The 17,020-nt window shown below is 37.8% G+C and overlaps 1 protein-coding gene across 1 annotated transcript; it reads left to right on the top strand.

Annotated features, from left to right (window-relative positions):
- Positions 1–241: 241 nt before the first annotated feature.
- Positions 242–1,603, top strand: LOC122301743 (galactolipase DONGLE, chloroplastic-like). Its single transcript, XM_043113128.1, has one exon. It carries the CDS (start codon positions 251–253, stop codon positions 1,601–1,603), a length of 1,353 nt encoding a protein of 450 aa, XP_042969062.1. The 5' UTR covers positions 242–250.
- The last annotated feature ends 15,417 nt before the right edge of the window (positions 1,604–17,020 follow it).

The raw sequence follows: 17,020 nt of genomic DNA on the forward strand, positions 1-17,020 counted from the left end.
TTCGGAGGCCCTCAGTCAAATCTTTGCCCAACATCACCCTTTTTGTTTTTTCAACCTGTTCACTTCTGATCTTCTCTGCGAGAGTCTGCTACTCACGAATCCTGTGCTCTGCTCTCTACTATATATATATTCCCGATCGTGCTCCTTCGATCTCTATGTAAATCTCAGAGCCTCCCCCATCCATCATAGTCTCTCTCTCTCTCTCTACCTCTCACTCTCTCTCTTCCTTTTTCTCTTTCATAAAGCTACGATGGCGGCTTCCACTACTTTCATGTCAATCCCATACATGAACACAAACCATGTTACATTTTCCGAGAATGTTAGACCCCGGTCGCATTCTTTTGGGCAGGTTTTCTTGCCCAAGAAATCTGAAACCTTGTCAGCCACACACTCAGTTGTCGCTTCTCTTGTAGCATCGTCTGCTGTCGCAAGCAGGGCACTCAAAACGAGCTCGAGTTTGGCCCATCTTTGGAGAGAGATTCAAGGTTCCAACGACTGGGAAGATCTTGTCGAGCCATTGCACCCTCTTCTCCGGCAAGAGATCGTCCGGTACGGCGAGTTTGTCGCCGCCTGTTACAAGGCTTTCGACCTCAACCCAAACTCCAAACGCTACTTGAATTGCAAATACGGGAAGAAGAACATGTTCCGGGAAGTCGGGATGGGGAGTTGCGGGTACCATGTCACCAAGTACATCTACGCCACTCCGGACATCAATATTCCGATCCAAAGTGGTGATTCTTGCGGACGTTGGATTGGATACGTTGCGGTCTCCGGCGACGACTCCGTCCGTAGGCTCGGGAGGAGAGATATACTCATTACTTTCCGGGGAACAGTCACCAACCAAGAATGGATTACAAATCTAATGAGCTCGCTGACACCGGCACGCCTCGACCCCAATAATCCGCTGCCTGATGTCCAGGTAGAGGCTGGATTTCTGAGCTTGTACACTTCGGATGAGAGCGCCAGCAAATTTGGGATGGGAAGTTGCCGTGAGCAGCTTCTTTCCGAGGTATCGCGGCTGCTTACCAAGTACAAAGGTGAGAAAATTAGCATAACTTTGGCAGGCCATAGCATGGGGAGCTCTCTGGCTCTTCTTCTTGCTTACGACATAGCCGAGCTCGGACTGAACGACAAAGAGAATTCAAGCCGACACAAGATACCAATCACAGTATTCTCATTTGGAGGTCCGAGAGTCGGGAACGCCGCATTCAAGCAACGTTGTGAGGAATTGGGTGTCAAAGTCTTAAGAGTAGTGAACGTAAATGACCCAATCACAAAGATGCCTGGGGTTTTATTTAACGAGAATTTCAGGGTTTTGGCCGGAAGATATGAGTTGCCATGGAGCTGCTCGTGTTATGCTCACGTGGGTGTGGAACTTGCCCTTGACTTCTACAACATGCAGAACCCTTCATGTGTTCATGATTTGGAGACATATATCAGCTTACTTAAATGTCCCAAACGACAGCAAATGCAAAGAGATAGCGCAGATATACTCAACACAGCAAGAGAGTTGCTAATCATGAGTGCACAGAATTTGAACATCTTTCCGTGGAGAAATGATGAGAGCAATAATAGCAGTACAGTAAACTTAGTTCAGTCATGAAATATTAGATATCGTCTATTCAGTTGGCAAAAGCCTCTTTCATTTTTCAAATCCTCGACCTTATACTTTGTTTTTTAGGTAGGTGGAGGAGTGATTAATTTCATTGATTGTGTGTATATATAAAATTGATATATATACATATATATATTACCTAGCTAGCTCTGAAAACAGTACAAGTGAATGAAGATTTTTGTATCCATACATGGTCTGATGATGGTCTCGTGCAATCGCCATAGCTTCAAAAACATCAATTGCTTAGTATCCATGCATGAATCATTTCTTGTTCAAGCGACGACTCATGAAGCAATGTACGTACAGATGATCATATACGACTCTACAAACGCGCAACATGAGATGTTGTGGAAATGAAATATGCTGATCCAGAACCGAAGTCACACAATTCTTTCCTAAATTAAAAATAGAATATATAATAATCTTAGGATCTCAGTGCTAATTAATGAAAAACTTAAAAAAGAGTATTTTTATAATTTTTACAACATTAATAATACCCACGGTTTGCCTTTTTACGAACATACGTATGTACGTGCGTAAGACTATGGAAGTAAAAAAAAAAAAAAAAAACAACAACTGTAAGACTAATTAACCGATACAAAATTCAACTGATTATATATACTTTGAAACGTGATTTTGACCATCTGAAGCAAGGCACACAAATCACCTAACATCTAGCAAGCTGTAAAACATACGGCCAGTCAAAAATAGTCAAGGACACCTCTTAGGACAAAACACATAAGAATTTGAACAATTTGACTTTTAACGCCCCTATACTCAATGTTACAGCTCGTATAAAAAAAAGAAAAAAGAAAAAGAAATTCTATAATCATAAATATATTACATAAAAATATTAATTTTATAAATTGATATAATTTGTTAGATTTATTTTATAATAAAAATAATTTTATAATATGATATGATTATTTTTATATAATTTAAAGTGACTCTGAAAGGAAACATGATACACAAACTTTTAACAATCACTACGTACGTACGTACGAACTATTTCCGTCCAAATTTCTGATGCAAGTATTTAATTCTTTCATATGTAATTTTCTCCTTTGTGACCTCACATGAACTGCAAAACATTACAACGACTCCTTTATGATACGTAAGTACACACGTTCAGTATTCTCCTGGTCTCAAGAGAAACCAACCTCAAATTTTATTGAATACTCTTTTGCCTCGATTTCTTTTTTCGACTTTCCAATCAATCCCTTCCATCCATTCTTTTTTAATATTGTCTCCTCATAAAACCACAATATAAATATTGTCTCATCGAAATTTCTTTTACCAACGCGCAGTAAATTAAATATTAATATTACTAATTATCATCACCAATTTTTCACAAAATTAAATTCATGATTTTCTTTCGTCATCCCATTTCTTGATCACCAATATTTTGCTGGAAAACTGGAATTTTTTGTTAATTCTTAAGTATTTCAAGAGGATCCACATAATTATTAATTTTTTTGAAAAGGAAAATGATAGGGGGACCAAGAATGGTGCCCTCCTTTTGACCGATACTATATTTAATTATTTTTGATTTAATATTTAAGGAAGTGATTATTAGTAAATTAATTTTTTTTAAAAGTTTAAACATATTTAAAAAAAATATTTAAAAAAAAAAAAACATAAAAACAACAAAGTGCATTTGCACTTGTCGGTTCAGTGCGGGAAGGGGGCACCAATATTCTCGGTCCTCCCCTAGCTAGCATTAATTGTCCTTCTTGAGATTACCTTGTCTTAATTACTTTTTAAGCTGTCTATGTTGTCAGCCAGCATATTTATCTTCTCCATATTGTCATCGACATTCTTTTGGATAGATATCATGTATATATGAGCATGGAGCTCCAATCTATTTAATCAAGAGTCTCCTTCTACTTGGTGATCTTCTTTCCTTTGAGTATTCATTGTCGTATATAGAGGAAGAATAAAAATTTTCCAACTTATTTATCATATATCCATGGATGCTACTTTTTCCTACCATTCAACAAAATTGATATGGGAGGTTTGACTGATCAGAGAGAGCCTTCGTCAGCTGAACAAACATCTCTTCCATAGTTTGACGTATGAATAATGCTATATACATGTCTCAAATAAATAAATTTCATACAAGCTATTTATAAAAAAGTGAGTCCGGGCGCCCATTCATAAAAGAATAATTTTTTTTACACTTTTTTAAGTGGGTTCACGTTAATTTTCACAAGAGCTTAAATAGATCTTGTCTATTTAGAACTTGTACAAATCATTTCTCTTGACATATTTTAATTTTTATCTTCAGACTTCATTTTCCATGGCACGTACATATGATGAATTATCAAAAAATTATATAACCTAGCTATATATCTACGTACTCCCACCATTAAAATTTAATATAGAAATAAAAAATCACAAAAAGTTCTAAACAAAATCAAAGAAACTAAAGAAAAATGGAAAAAATTAAGAACATAACTAAATTTAAGATTAAATTTTTTAAAAAAAGAAAAAGAAAATATTTAATATTTAATCTCTAAGAAAATTAAAAGCATTAAAACACAATAGTTTTTGAGAAAATTTAAATTGCAATTTACTTTTCCTTTTCTCTATGCATGACGACTGAAAAAATTTCATTTAAAAAAAAAGATTAATCCAATAATATATAAATATATATATATATATATATATTTTTTTTTCTAATTTGTCACTAATTGCGAGTGGACTTTTTATATTTTCAAGGAAAAAAGGGATATTGCATTGCATGCAATTTCTTAAAAGTATATAATTATTCGAAAAAGATGAGGACGAATATCGAAATTTGATCATAAATGACTTTAGAGTAGCACTACAATTTGACTTCCACTTTTAAGACCCCCCCATACTCGTAGTACTGACTAATCAAGGTCAACAGAAACTTTCACAAAGAAGAGCTTGTCATGTATACTTTGTTTCATGCGTTATTTCCGAGCAACTTCCCAGTCCATGCAAAACACGACTCTTTGATCAGTAGTTTTTTCTTCACCAAGAAATACACATTCAAGTACTTGGATATCCATATAAGTTATAGAAATCGGCCTAAACCATTGCAAATTTGAGGTTTAATCCCCTGGATATATATTAGTGATCTGGAAAATTAATCTGCACTATATATGTTGTACATGTAGTTTGGGATGAAAAACACTAATCACTGAGGCTGTGTATTCAGGTCAATCCTTTTTTTTTTTTTTCGTCTGATCTGAAATTTAAAAGATCGAGTTCATCCGAGCGGGTATCCGGATTTCATACCTGGCCCTATCCAGAAGCAATTACGGTCTTATTCCTTCACGTCAAAGGACTAGCTAGTTCCAAAAACTAGCATCATCTAAGGTATTTCTTAGTTTGGGCCGAAGCAGCAATGTCACAATATAATCAATTAATATATATTTGCCTAAAAAATGATTTGCACCATGGTTTACCACTCAGAAATAACGGTGCAAGAATTATTGGTACGGCTGCACATTAAGGCCATCAACCCGACCCAACCGGCCAAAAGTTCTGAATATTCCAACCCGATTTAGTCGACCGAAGTAGTACGAACTGAAACAGAACATTTCCGTTTATGATAGGTCCCGCATAAGACTGATTACGAACAGTAATGAAAATATTCTCTTTTAAGTGAGAATGTACCATAGTTGGATAAACTTACTTTTTGCTTTTCACTGGTAAGTCTTGGCTACAAATAAGTAAAAGTCACGTACATAATGCCGAAATACAAGACAGCATAAGACTGCTAATAGCTAGTAACTGAAATACAAACACGTAGTAACAGAAAGCATAACACACATACTTACAGAAATAAACATGCAACAGAAAAAAAACTAACTGCTAATGACCCAGTCCATGCGATACGCATGCGAGATCTTCACTTCCTTCACCTTCACGTCTAACCTCATCCCTGATTCTTGGGATTTGGTTTTAGGCCTCTCTCTGAATGTCGTGGCTTAACAATAATCCTCCCATCAAGTGGAATCTTGTCCTCAAGGTCCATAGATGGATACTGTTCAAGCAACGACTGGTATGTCTCCCACGTAGCCTTCTTTGCTAGTAGATATTTCCACTAGACTATATTTTCTTCCTCAATTTTATTCCCCCGTTTGACCTAGCGAGTATCTAGTATTTGTTGAGGTTCCACTATAACAACCCCTTCATCGGTAACTAGTGGCAACTCCTTAGAAGGGACGACGAGATTTATGACGCCTCTAGATTTCCGTTTGGGATTTCTGTTTGGGATCGAACGGATATCTAAAGTATCGGGACATGCAACACAAGATTACTTACCCCAATTCATGATATATAAGATGCAATGTTCCTAACATGTATATAGCATTATGCAATATTCGAAGCAGATAATTTTATTTTTTGAGCAATACTATGCACCAAACTTATAATATCCCAAATAGTTAAATCGTAATCCAAGCATACTTAACAAAATAAACATATACGATTTCAATACGATTCTTAGAAGACTGTAATCTCAAAAACATAGAAGGCCAGACTCCATATTTACATTATCAAAATATACTATTGAGGAATTTCGTCGAGTAACATGACTAACGAGGCCAGAATACTGTGCAAAAATTAACTATGAAAGATGTAAACTCCTCGTCGTGTTTGCGGCATTTAGTCAACCTCTTTTAGTCTACAAGTGTTCGCATCCTGCTCTGATCCTGACACATCGCCTACCATTCGGGGAAATGGTAGTTGGGACTACCACGGTGAGATTTGATTACAAATTTCAGTAAGATAACAGGAAACTCACACACAGGTTAATGATGCATGCATAGCAGTAAAAGCATGAATGTAAATTAAATTTATAAGTAAGCATAACATAACTTGACATACAGCATGGCAAAATTAACATAACCTGAACTAAAACATGAACTAAACTTGACATGACATGATATGAACTTGATTTGTGCAGCCAAGGGTGATGGATGGTCTACCATGTGAGAGAGAAAACTTCTTCAAGAAGCTTTGTCAAGATGGCCAAATTCGTGGGCTTTGGTGGATCTCAACCAAGTAGACTTCAATTTGGGGCTTAAAGGGGGTCTAGTTAGGGTTTGAGATACTATCAAGCCCAAATCCAATTTTTCTTAGCCCAATCAAATTTTCAAGATTTAAAAGGTTGGATAATGATGTTATAACAAAGATTTGATGAATTAATAGCATGTGGAAGTGATTTAATCAAGTGATTAAATACCATGCTAGAAATTGGATAAAAAGTAGTTTGGAGGCTATCTTTAGGGTTTAGGAAAACCATTTAGGGTTTCGGTTTCAACGAAACTTTTGAGATTTCAATTGGATTCCAACCATTTAGGATTTCACTAGCGTTGAAACCCTTGTTGATCTGGTTCAATTTGGTTGATCAGATGAAAAATACAAATCCATCTAATGGTTTCTCTTTTTGCCAAGTATCCAATACTATTCATTATGTGTGGCTAAGATTTTGCCAGGGGTCCAAATAAAATTTCTCTAACCTAATTTGGACATTTTACATTGTGATTTTGAAAACACTGCACTTAATACGCTAATCGAGGTTACTATTCACTTCAAAAAAATGCGTAACAAATTTAGTACTGAAAAATCCTAAATATTCATATTAACTTACAGTGAAAATCGTTTACCAAAACTCAACCCTGAAGTGCAACAAAAAATAAATTCATAATTTCGAACAGGCATTTCGTCCAAAATTATGAAAATGGATTATTACACCATAAAATCCTAAATATTCAATTGAGTCTAGTGGCACAGACCATAATATAGTCTGACACTTCTAACTACCTCAAAAAATCAAAATCATATTTCTGGCACCACAGTGAGTGATAACACTGACTATGTTGATAGACTAAAACTTTTACGATTAGTCAATCCATAAAAACTTATGAAGTTTTCACAAGGTTTCTAAAATCTATAGAAATTCCATTATTGAATTTCTAACAGAATATTACAAGATCTCCCTTGAATTTTTTAAAGAATGAAACGTCGAAGATGGGATGAATTGGAGCTCCTTCCGATAGCTAAATTTTGTCTGCAACCACTCCAATTTTTTGTATCACTAGATATGGCCCGTAAAATTGACTGGTGAGCTTCTGGTGGGCATGTTTGAAAGCTGAGTGCTACCGATAGGGATGCAACTTAAGAAACACCATGTCACCCATTTCAAAAGTCACATCCCTCATTTTCTAATCTACAATACGCTTCATGCAGTTATTGGAAGTTTCCAGGTTAACTTTAAGTTGATGAAGCAACTCGTCACTAGACATGAGACTCTGGTCCACTTCATGTACTGAAGAAAAGCCACTATGGTAAATGGGGATTGGAGGGGGTAAACGAGTATACAATGTCTGGAATGGGGTCATTGCTGTAGATGCATGGTATGTCTTATTATACCACAGCTTAGCCCATGGAAGGTAGGTGCTACACTTATGTGGCCATTGATGAACAAAGCATCAAAGATATTGTTCTACACAGTGATTGACCACTTCCGTCTGTGCATCAGTTTGCAGATGATAGGCGGAGCTGAGTTCTAACTTGGTACCTAACATTTGGAAGAACTCTTGCCAAAATCTACTAATAAATATTGGGTACCGATCACTGATGATGGATTTGGAAAGGCCATGCAACTTGATAATCCCTTAAACAAAATTTTCAGCCACGCCTTTAACAGTAAAAGGATGAGTTAAAGTTAAGAAATGTGCAGATTTACTTAACCTATTGACGACTACCAACATTGTTTCCCTGCCGTAAGATGTTGGCAATCCTTCAATGAAGTCGAGAGTAATATCGTCCCAAACTTGGCAAGGAATAGGCAAATGTTACAGGAGTCCAACAGGAAAGAGTGTCTCGGACTTGACATCGCTTGACATACTCTTGGACTGCTTGGTGCATTTTTGGCCAATAAAATTGTTGAGCCAACCTTTTGAATGTTTGCAATACTCCTGAGTGACCCCGATTTTTGTGGTATGAGCCTCATGCATCAGCTTGGTTTGCAGTGACTCTTGAGAAGGAATTACTGCTTTGCCTTTGAATAAAAATAGTCTCTGGCGCTGTGAATATGGTCCCTCGGGTTGAGCCTTGGCCATCCAATCTACAAATAGGATATAAAACTCCCCTTCATAGGCATCTCTAATCTCCTCCCACATGGTAATGGAGGGCACATGTAGATGATGAAGAACTGGACTGTTAGGCTTGCATAAGAGGGCATCCGCAGCTGAGTTTTCATGGCCTGGGCAGTAAGTAATCTCATAGTCGTAGCCTATTAATTTGGCTACCCACTTCTATTGCTTAGGTGTCACCACACGTTGTCCCAAAAAATATTTCAGTTTGCACTGGTCAATTTGGATGAAAAATTTTCTTACCAATAAATAAGGTTGCCACAAGTGTATGACTCCACAATTGTTAGCATCTCCTTGGCGTAGGTTGACTACGATTTTTTGTAATACCAAGTGCGCCACTCATAAAGGCAATGGGCTTACCTTATTGAGTTAAGACTATGCCAATCCCCTCTCTTGAAGCATTAGTTTCAATGGTGAAGGAATCATTGAAATTAGGCATAGCCAAAGTGGGAGTGGTGGTCATTGCTTGCTTAAGAGCTAACAAGGTTGTATCGGCTTCCTCAGGCCATCCGAACTTTCCTTTTTTGAGTAGGTTGGCAAGGGGTCGAGCGATGATGCCATAATTTTTAATGAACTTCCTATAATATCCTGTCAAGCCTAAAAAACTACGTAATTTAGAAATATTAGTAGGATGTGGCCATGCTACTATAGCCGCAATTTTATGGTTATCAACCTTCACCCCTTGAGGCGTGATAATGTGCCCCAAGTACTCCAACTTTTGCTAGCTAAATACGTACTTGCTTGCCTTAGAAAAAAATTTATGCTACCTCAAAAAGTCAAAACATGCTTATCCCAAGTAGAACTATATACGAAAATATCATCGAAGAAAACCAAAATGAACTTTCGAAGGTAGGGTCGAAATATAGAGTTCATGATGGCCTAGAATGTGAAGGGTGCATTACAAAGGACAAAAGGCATTACTAGATATTTGTAATGGCCATTATGAGTACAGAAAGCAGTCTTAGGAATGTCAGAAGGATTTACTCTTACTTGATGATATTTGGATCGTAGATCAAGCTTGGTGAAGTAGAGACACCATATAATTCATCCAGCATGCTCTCCACTGTTGGAATGGGGAAGCAATCCTTGATGGAGATGCCATTAAGTGTGCGGTAATATATGCAAAATCACCAACTACCATCATTTTTCTTCACTAGTAGTATCGATGAAGAAAATGGGCTAGTGCAAGGACAAATGAGCCCGGAGTTCAACATCTCTTCAACCTGCCTTTCGATCTCTTCTTTCTAGAAATGGGCATATCAGTAGGGGCATACATTAATAAGCTTGGTGCCCTCTTTAAGTGTATTGTACTGATCTACCTCGCACATAGGTGGTACACATGAGGGTTCCTAAAACACGTCCTTGTACACCTTCAATACCCGCCGCATGCCTTGCTGCTTCATATCATATGCCGCACCCTGTGATGTTGTTCAGTGGTCAGTGAGAAGCATATCGCAACCAGCGTATGGCCCTGTTGGCATTGCTGTGATATTGCTTTTAACGTAGCCTCTTTAATGGCTTGTTCTCCAATTGCTTGTAGCCTTTGGGCTTGGTTATTCTAGATGAATTCCATGGTTAATTGTTTCTAATTACAAACCATGGAACCTAGCATTTCCAACCATTGAATACCAAGCACTAATCAAGACCCGATAAGGGCAAGGAGAAGAGGGTGAGGTAAAACTCAGTGCCTTATAAATTCACCACTAACTTATTAAAACTCCCTTGACACTTTAGGCATTCGCCATTAGCCACTCAAACAGTAAATGTTTCCATTGGTACCTTCAGCAACCTCAGCATGCTTGCCAAGCAATCGCTGATGACTTTATGCGTTGACCCACTATCGATAAATACCTACTTTGTGAGAACCCATCTTTGCTGTCATATGCATGGTTCTTGGGGTAGTCCATCCTGTCAATGAGTGTAATGTGATCTCAAGCTCAAGTTTGGGTTCCTGCACCTCCCCTACAACTCCTCCTTGGTCAACCTCCATTGTTTGCTGATCAGTGACGTCCTCACAAGCCATGTTGCTTGCACTTGCATGTTCCTCCAAGAGTAACAACTGAGGTCTTTGACATTTATTCCTAGCTACGAAGCACTCATTGCAGTTGAAACAAAGGCCTTACACTCTCCTCGATCCTTTGCATCTCCTCCCATGACAAACGCCTAATTGGGGCAGCAGGTGTAGTAGGATCTACACGAGTGGCTTGTGCAAGAGCTAGGGGAGCTCTTGTAGTGGTGGCCACACAAACCTACTCTGCCATGTGAGTTGATCATCTCGCATTAGTGCCAAGTTAATAGCATCTTTGAGGGAATGCAGTTTAAATGTCTGAATCCCATCGGCAATTTTAGCCTTCAAGCCGCCTATGAATATCCCCACTAATGCCTTCTGCATTCATCTTCAAACCTTGTTTCTGAGCTTCTCAAACTCGCGTAGATAGTTCCTCAATGTCCCTAGCTACCTAACCTGTGAAAGAGCTTCGCCGAAGTCTTCACAGTCTGATGGCTAGGAGTGAGCCCAAAGTTCCTCTTCGAATTTCTCCCATGAATTTACGAGTCCTTCATGAAATGTCCTACGAATCCACTGCCACCACTGGTTGGCCTCCCTTTCTAGATGGTATGCTGCCATGGGAACCTTCTAGGCTTCAATAGTGCCATGGTACTCGAAGAACTAGTTCACGTGGCTGAACCATTCCATTGGGTCATCCTTTGAGAATCGCGAAAATTCTAGCTTTGCTGTTTTGGAGGAGACTATCTTCCGTTCTCCATCTTGGTTATCTCGATTGTGATTGCCGTGGCTTAGGGACTCCTGATTTGATAGCAAAACATTTGAGAGGTGATTGAGTGTTTCCTCCAAATGGTGAAGTTTGTCAACCATACCGAGTTCCATTTAGCGTAAGCCCTCTTGCACTGCATCGAGCCTGGACTCCAAATTCTCAATGAGTTCTTTGTTGGTTCCCATTAATTGGCTCTGAGGCCATTTATAAGTCCCACTTAAGAATGATTATGAATAGTAATGAAAATATTCTCTTCGGGTGAGAATGTACCCCAATTGGATAAACTTGCTTTTTGCTTTTCATTGATAATTCTTGGCTGCTTCAATAAGCAAAAGCCACATACATAATGCCGAAATAAAAGAAAACATAAGGCTACCAGTACCTAGTAATCGAAACACAAACACACATAGAACAAAAAGCATAACACATGTACTTACAGAAATAAACATGCAACAAAAAAATAAACTAACTGCTAATGACCCAGCCCATGCTATACGCATTTGAGATCTTCACGTCCTTCACCTTCACGTCTAACCTCATCTGTAATACTTGGGATTGGCTTTAGGCCCCTTTTTGAACATTATGGCTTAATAGTTTACTTTTGAATTATTTAGGTCAATACCCTATAACCGAAAAGAAAGGAATCCAGAGGGCCAAAAGTCCTATCCCTCGCATTGTACCCAACACCCAAAGGGCTAAAATTATTGCATAAAGCCATATATGGCTATAGAAATATAAACAAAATGAATAATCAATAATCAAAATGAATTTTTTTAGAAGTCTTTGCCAAGTTGATCCATTGATGTCCTTGTTTATCCCTACAGTTCTTCATCAATAATCAAAATGAATTTTTTTAGAAGGAGTTCTGCTAAGAATTTCAAGTTCATGTATAAATGCATCATTTAATTGCTTTACAACTCATTATAAGTGAAAGTTTTTCATTATATTAGTGTTGTATTGCGCTTGTCCATGGCAATACGTGAACTTGTATGTAAATTGATTTTTTTTTTTTTTAAGGGAGCAATTCTCGCACGTTCTCCATAAATTCTTTCTTGTCCTCTTGCTGAAAAAAGGCCACATATGCATCCATATATAGTTGTCTCTAATACCAAAAGTTATTTGTCTACTTAACAAGGGAAATATGGTTTGTTTTGAGGTAACATAAATTCCCTACAATAAAAATTATTTTTCTAAAAATGATCACTTTGTTGGCTTTATTTATTATTGACCTTGACTGCCTAATAATTAAACACTTTTACAAAAGATATATAGATAAAATTAAATACAACTTCATCAATTATCTAAAATTTGTACTCCTTAGCTTATCTAGTGATGCCAATAGATAAGCCCCCGCCCTCAGTTGGGGTTTGGTAGAAGGTCATGATGTCAAGATGCAGACAAGTTTAGGATGCAAGTCATAACTAAAGAGAAATATTAGTACCAGAGAAATATACGAAATCATCAAAATAATATCCATAAGTCACGCCATTACCATCATAATGATAATATTATAGATCAAATTTGTTTATTGTCCAATTTAAAATAAACATTATAATAGTTCAATACAATAATATCCCAAATCGGGGACAACCCCTATACTAGTCTTGGGTTGCACTGAATCCTCTTCCTTATAACCTACCTTGTTTCTTACATCTACAGCAAAATATATGGTTTCGAGGAGTGAAACATACCAAGGTGCCAACCTCCGAGCAACTGATGATGTGAGTAAATCTCAGTAAGTTATAACTTAAGACGACAATTGATAATGCGAGTAATGATGATATGAATATAACAAAATGAACTTCAAAGTAAATAAAATGAAGATTAAACTTACTGAGGCACCAGCCTCTGTAGTGCCTCTGAGTAAATAAAGCATTCATAAACCACATAAAAGTTGTTGAGTATCCAATGCCCAAATAATCATGTAATATATTTATCCCAGACCCTAGGTCCAATCAACAACATGAAAATCATCTTACAAACAATGTCTATATATTAACGAGTGTACCACAGTCTCCCCTTAGAATGGTCGTGGGTACACCTTGGCTCCCTTTGCCACATCGTTGGTAACAACCGTGTGTGCAACTTCATAATGAGCAATTCTGGGCTTCACGCTTTGTCCTTACCACAACATCCTATAGCTTTCTTCAACCGAGAGGCCAAAATTTTGACCAAAGGGAGTTACCTTCTCGCTCGGGCCCATTTTCACTCAACAACAACCAATGGGACATAGCTTAATTATTAGATGCTTCCAAATAACCAGATAAGCACCACCAAGATAATGCCCTATGTTGCCTTTGGATCTTGATCCGTTCACACATATACTCCTGTTAAAATAGGAAAGTAGGTACTTTTTACAAAATAACATCAACCCTTTAACAAAGATAACCAGTATATCATAGTGAGGTATTATGCATACAGAAAATATCAAAAAAAAAAAAAAGGGATGTAGATGTAGTAGATCATAACATGACATAATCATGGTCATTAACTAAAATTGTTAGCATTGTTGTAGAGAAGAACCTACCTTAACAGTGATTTTGTAAAAGACTTGCTGGGGATCTGTGGTGCTAAGGGTGCTAGCCATATGGCAACACCCAAGTTTTGAATCAAGTTAGACATGCAATGTTCACTAGGAAGTGCATGTGTAACATAGTAACATGAAAGATATATGGTTTGCAGCAGAAAAAGTAAAGGTTTAGCCTAAAGGCTAATTGTTACATTACTAGAAGTTTAAAAAAACTGGTGAATGTATTTCCACAATATCCACATGCCACTTTACTCCTCAAATAATTATACACATGTCTAGCTTTTTTATTCGTACACCCCAAATAAGGTCAATTGAACACGTTTGGTCACCTAACAACTATTTACAAGTATAGTTTCCAGAGACAGACAAGTCCTGCCAAGGAACACTGGTCTACACACCTATTGCTCGGGTTGGGTTGTCTCTTCCTCGTTGGGTATTACTCCTGAGTCTATTTTTGCATCAAAATCTATGGTTCCGACATTGAAACCATAGGAGCTTAGGCACCTATGACTAGACCACTAATGAGAAGCAATGATTATATGCAATGAACAATTCATGTAGAAAAGGAGTGAGCACATGTATTATTGCATGGTGATGAATCACCCTCACAATAAAAAATGCATGTCTGCATAAAAATGGTGAGGAATCACACTCTGAGGAATTACTTTGTTCGCAAAACTCAATATATGTATAGTTGTACATGTCTCCGAGGTGAGGAAACACACTCTTCTCCAACACGTAAAATATGTAACACCAATCATATAGCAGTTCACAGTTATCACATAGATATTCATTACACAAACATTAGTTGCTTGATAGGCCAATAAGGGGTGAGCCGCTTCATCATTTGAAATTAGAGAATCTCTCCCACTCGACCAACATGGTGCAAGAAAACTCTCCTATCCCTAACACAGGTTGACTCTCACACAAAGGTTTACATGTTGTATGGAGGAACGTCTACCTGGCCAACAAACTCAAAAATACCAACACGTGATATGCTGGAGGGATTCTTCATCCTATCTATTAGGTGCGGCCAACACAATATCGCCCTGCCCCAATCATTCACAAGGACTCTCTCTACCCGTATGAAGCTCGTGGTGACATATTGCATGAATGGTTTAGGGAATTCTCCATCTTGTTCCCATGATATGATTACTCACTTAGAGATATAGATACTCACATAGAAATAGAACCAAAAACAAGTGCATTCAAATCTCAATAAGCACAAAGTCAAAACATGTAAAAGTAATGGTGAAAATATTTATTATTTCATGATTGGAAAAGGGAGATTACAGAGTATGGATATGCTAAAATTCCATAACATCCTTACACAAGATTCACCTATATTTCTCGGCATTTTCTTAGAACCTAATTTGCCTCACTGTCTTAGAATTATGGCAGGGCTGCACTACTCATTTCTTTGTCTCATATGAAGTCACTTGCTTCCTTCGAAGAGTCTGACTCCAAGGGCTCTCAGGTATTTATGATCTCAAGTCGTGGGTTTTTACTTTTGCCTTAAACCTTTTGTAGCATAGATTTCTCAGGTGTCCTTCTAACTCTAGATATGATTGAATATGATTCCTGTAGTCTCGATCATCCCACTATAGGATGAAAAATATAGACTGGCAAGGCATGGTATGCAAGTCCTTACGGCCTATCTTATGTCCAATCCTCTATCTCTCTCTCATATTAAGGGGCCCCACATGGCTTTAGACAATATCTCTTGGTTCAAACGATATGATCTACCAAGTCCTAATTCTTTCAATAGACCCAGTCTAGATGTGACTCTTCAGATGGAGTGTGGGCTTCGGAGTATGACACTGCCACCTTTTGAACATTTCTGTGTAGTCTCAAAAAGCTCATACGTGTTAGCAAGGGTTTTTTCATTAGCCTTTGCTCGCCTTAAGCTTGTTCTTCACCTTTGTACATTAAGAAGCTTTTAAGAACTTGGAGCCTCTTCAACTCTTTGTCCTCGCCTAGGTGCTTGCTCACCCTTCCATTGGACAAGCTGCACTCTGCAGACCACTAGTGCCTTCTTTTCCACCTAAATCAAGGAATGATCATGTTTGCCTTCTACTCAACAAGAAAATATTGTTCTCTTATTTGCCTTTCTTTTTGCTCCTAGATGGTAGTCTGCCCTCTCTCACTGGCAGGGTCCTCAAACCAAATCACTTACCCTTGGCTCACCCTAATATCTTTGCTTGATTCCATACTTGCTCACCTTGCACACTGCTTGTTTAACCTTTACTCGCTCGGTATTAACTCACACTCTTTGCTTGCCTTGCCTTTGCTCACCCAAATGTGACATTTAACCTCACTTGCTTGTTACTCCTTTCCTAATCCATGGCCTGCTTAAGGTTGTGCTAGCCTAGGTCTTGCTCGTATTGGGCTTTTTGCTAACCTTGCTTGCTCAACAGGGTCTTTCCTTGCTCCCAAAATGATGAATCTTTTACTAATTAGACTCGTTTTGCACACACAAGAAGAGTTTCATCCTTTGAAGGGTGTGGTCCTCACACAAAACATGTTTAATCATGACACATGAATTGTATATGGATTGCATGGTTGGATACACTACAATAGATTGCCCATTTCCCACTTGTTTTTTTTTTCAAGAAGTATATTGTGGAAAATACTTACCTAATGACACAAAAGCTGCCCATGGAAAAAAAAATAAACTTTTAGTAGCGAGATCATGTTCGGCGAGCAAAAATGGTTAGTAAAAACAACTTTTTGCCGCAACTTTTTGTCACAACAAATAATTCCATCAAATAAGACACATAAAGACCGTATTAGTTTTTGCAACGAACAACTTATTAGTTTTGTAGCGATAATGAACCGCCGCAAATAATTTTAAGATTAAAACTCACTTTTCCCCCTTATTTCGCTTTTGCCCATCCCAATACTTTCCCTTCATTCTCTCTTTCCTCCTCCCCCCCACCACCTATGCCATCGTCTCCGCTCCCAT

This window comes from Carya illinoinensis, chromosome 2 (genome assembly GCF_018687715.1).
Source record: "Carya illinoinensis cultivar Pawnee chromosome 2, C.illinoinensisPawnee_v1, whole genome shotgun sequence".
NCBI classification, from domain to species: Eukaryota; Viridiplantae; Streptophyta; class Magnoliopsida; order Fagales; family Juglandaceae; genus Carya; species Carya illinoinensis.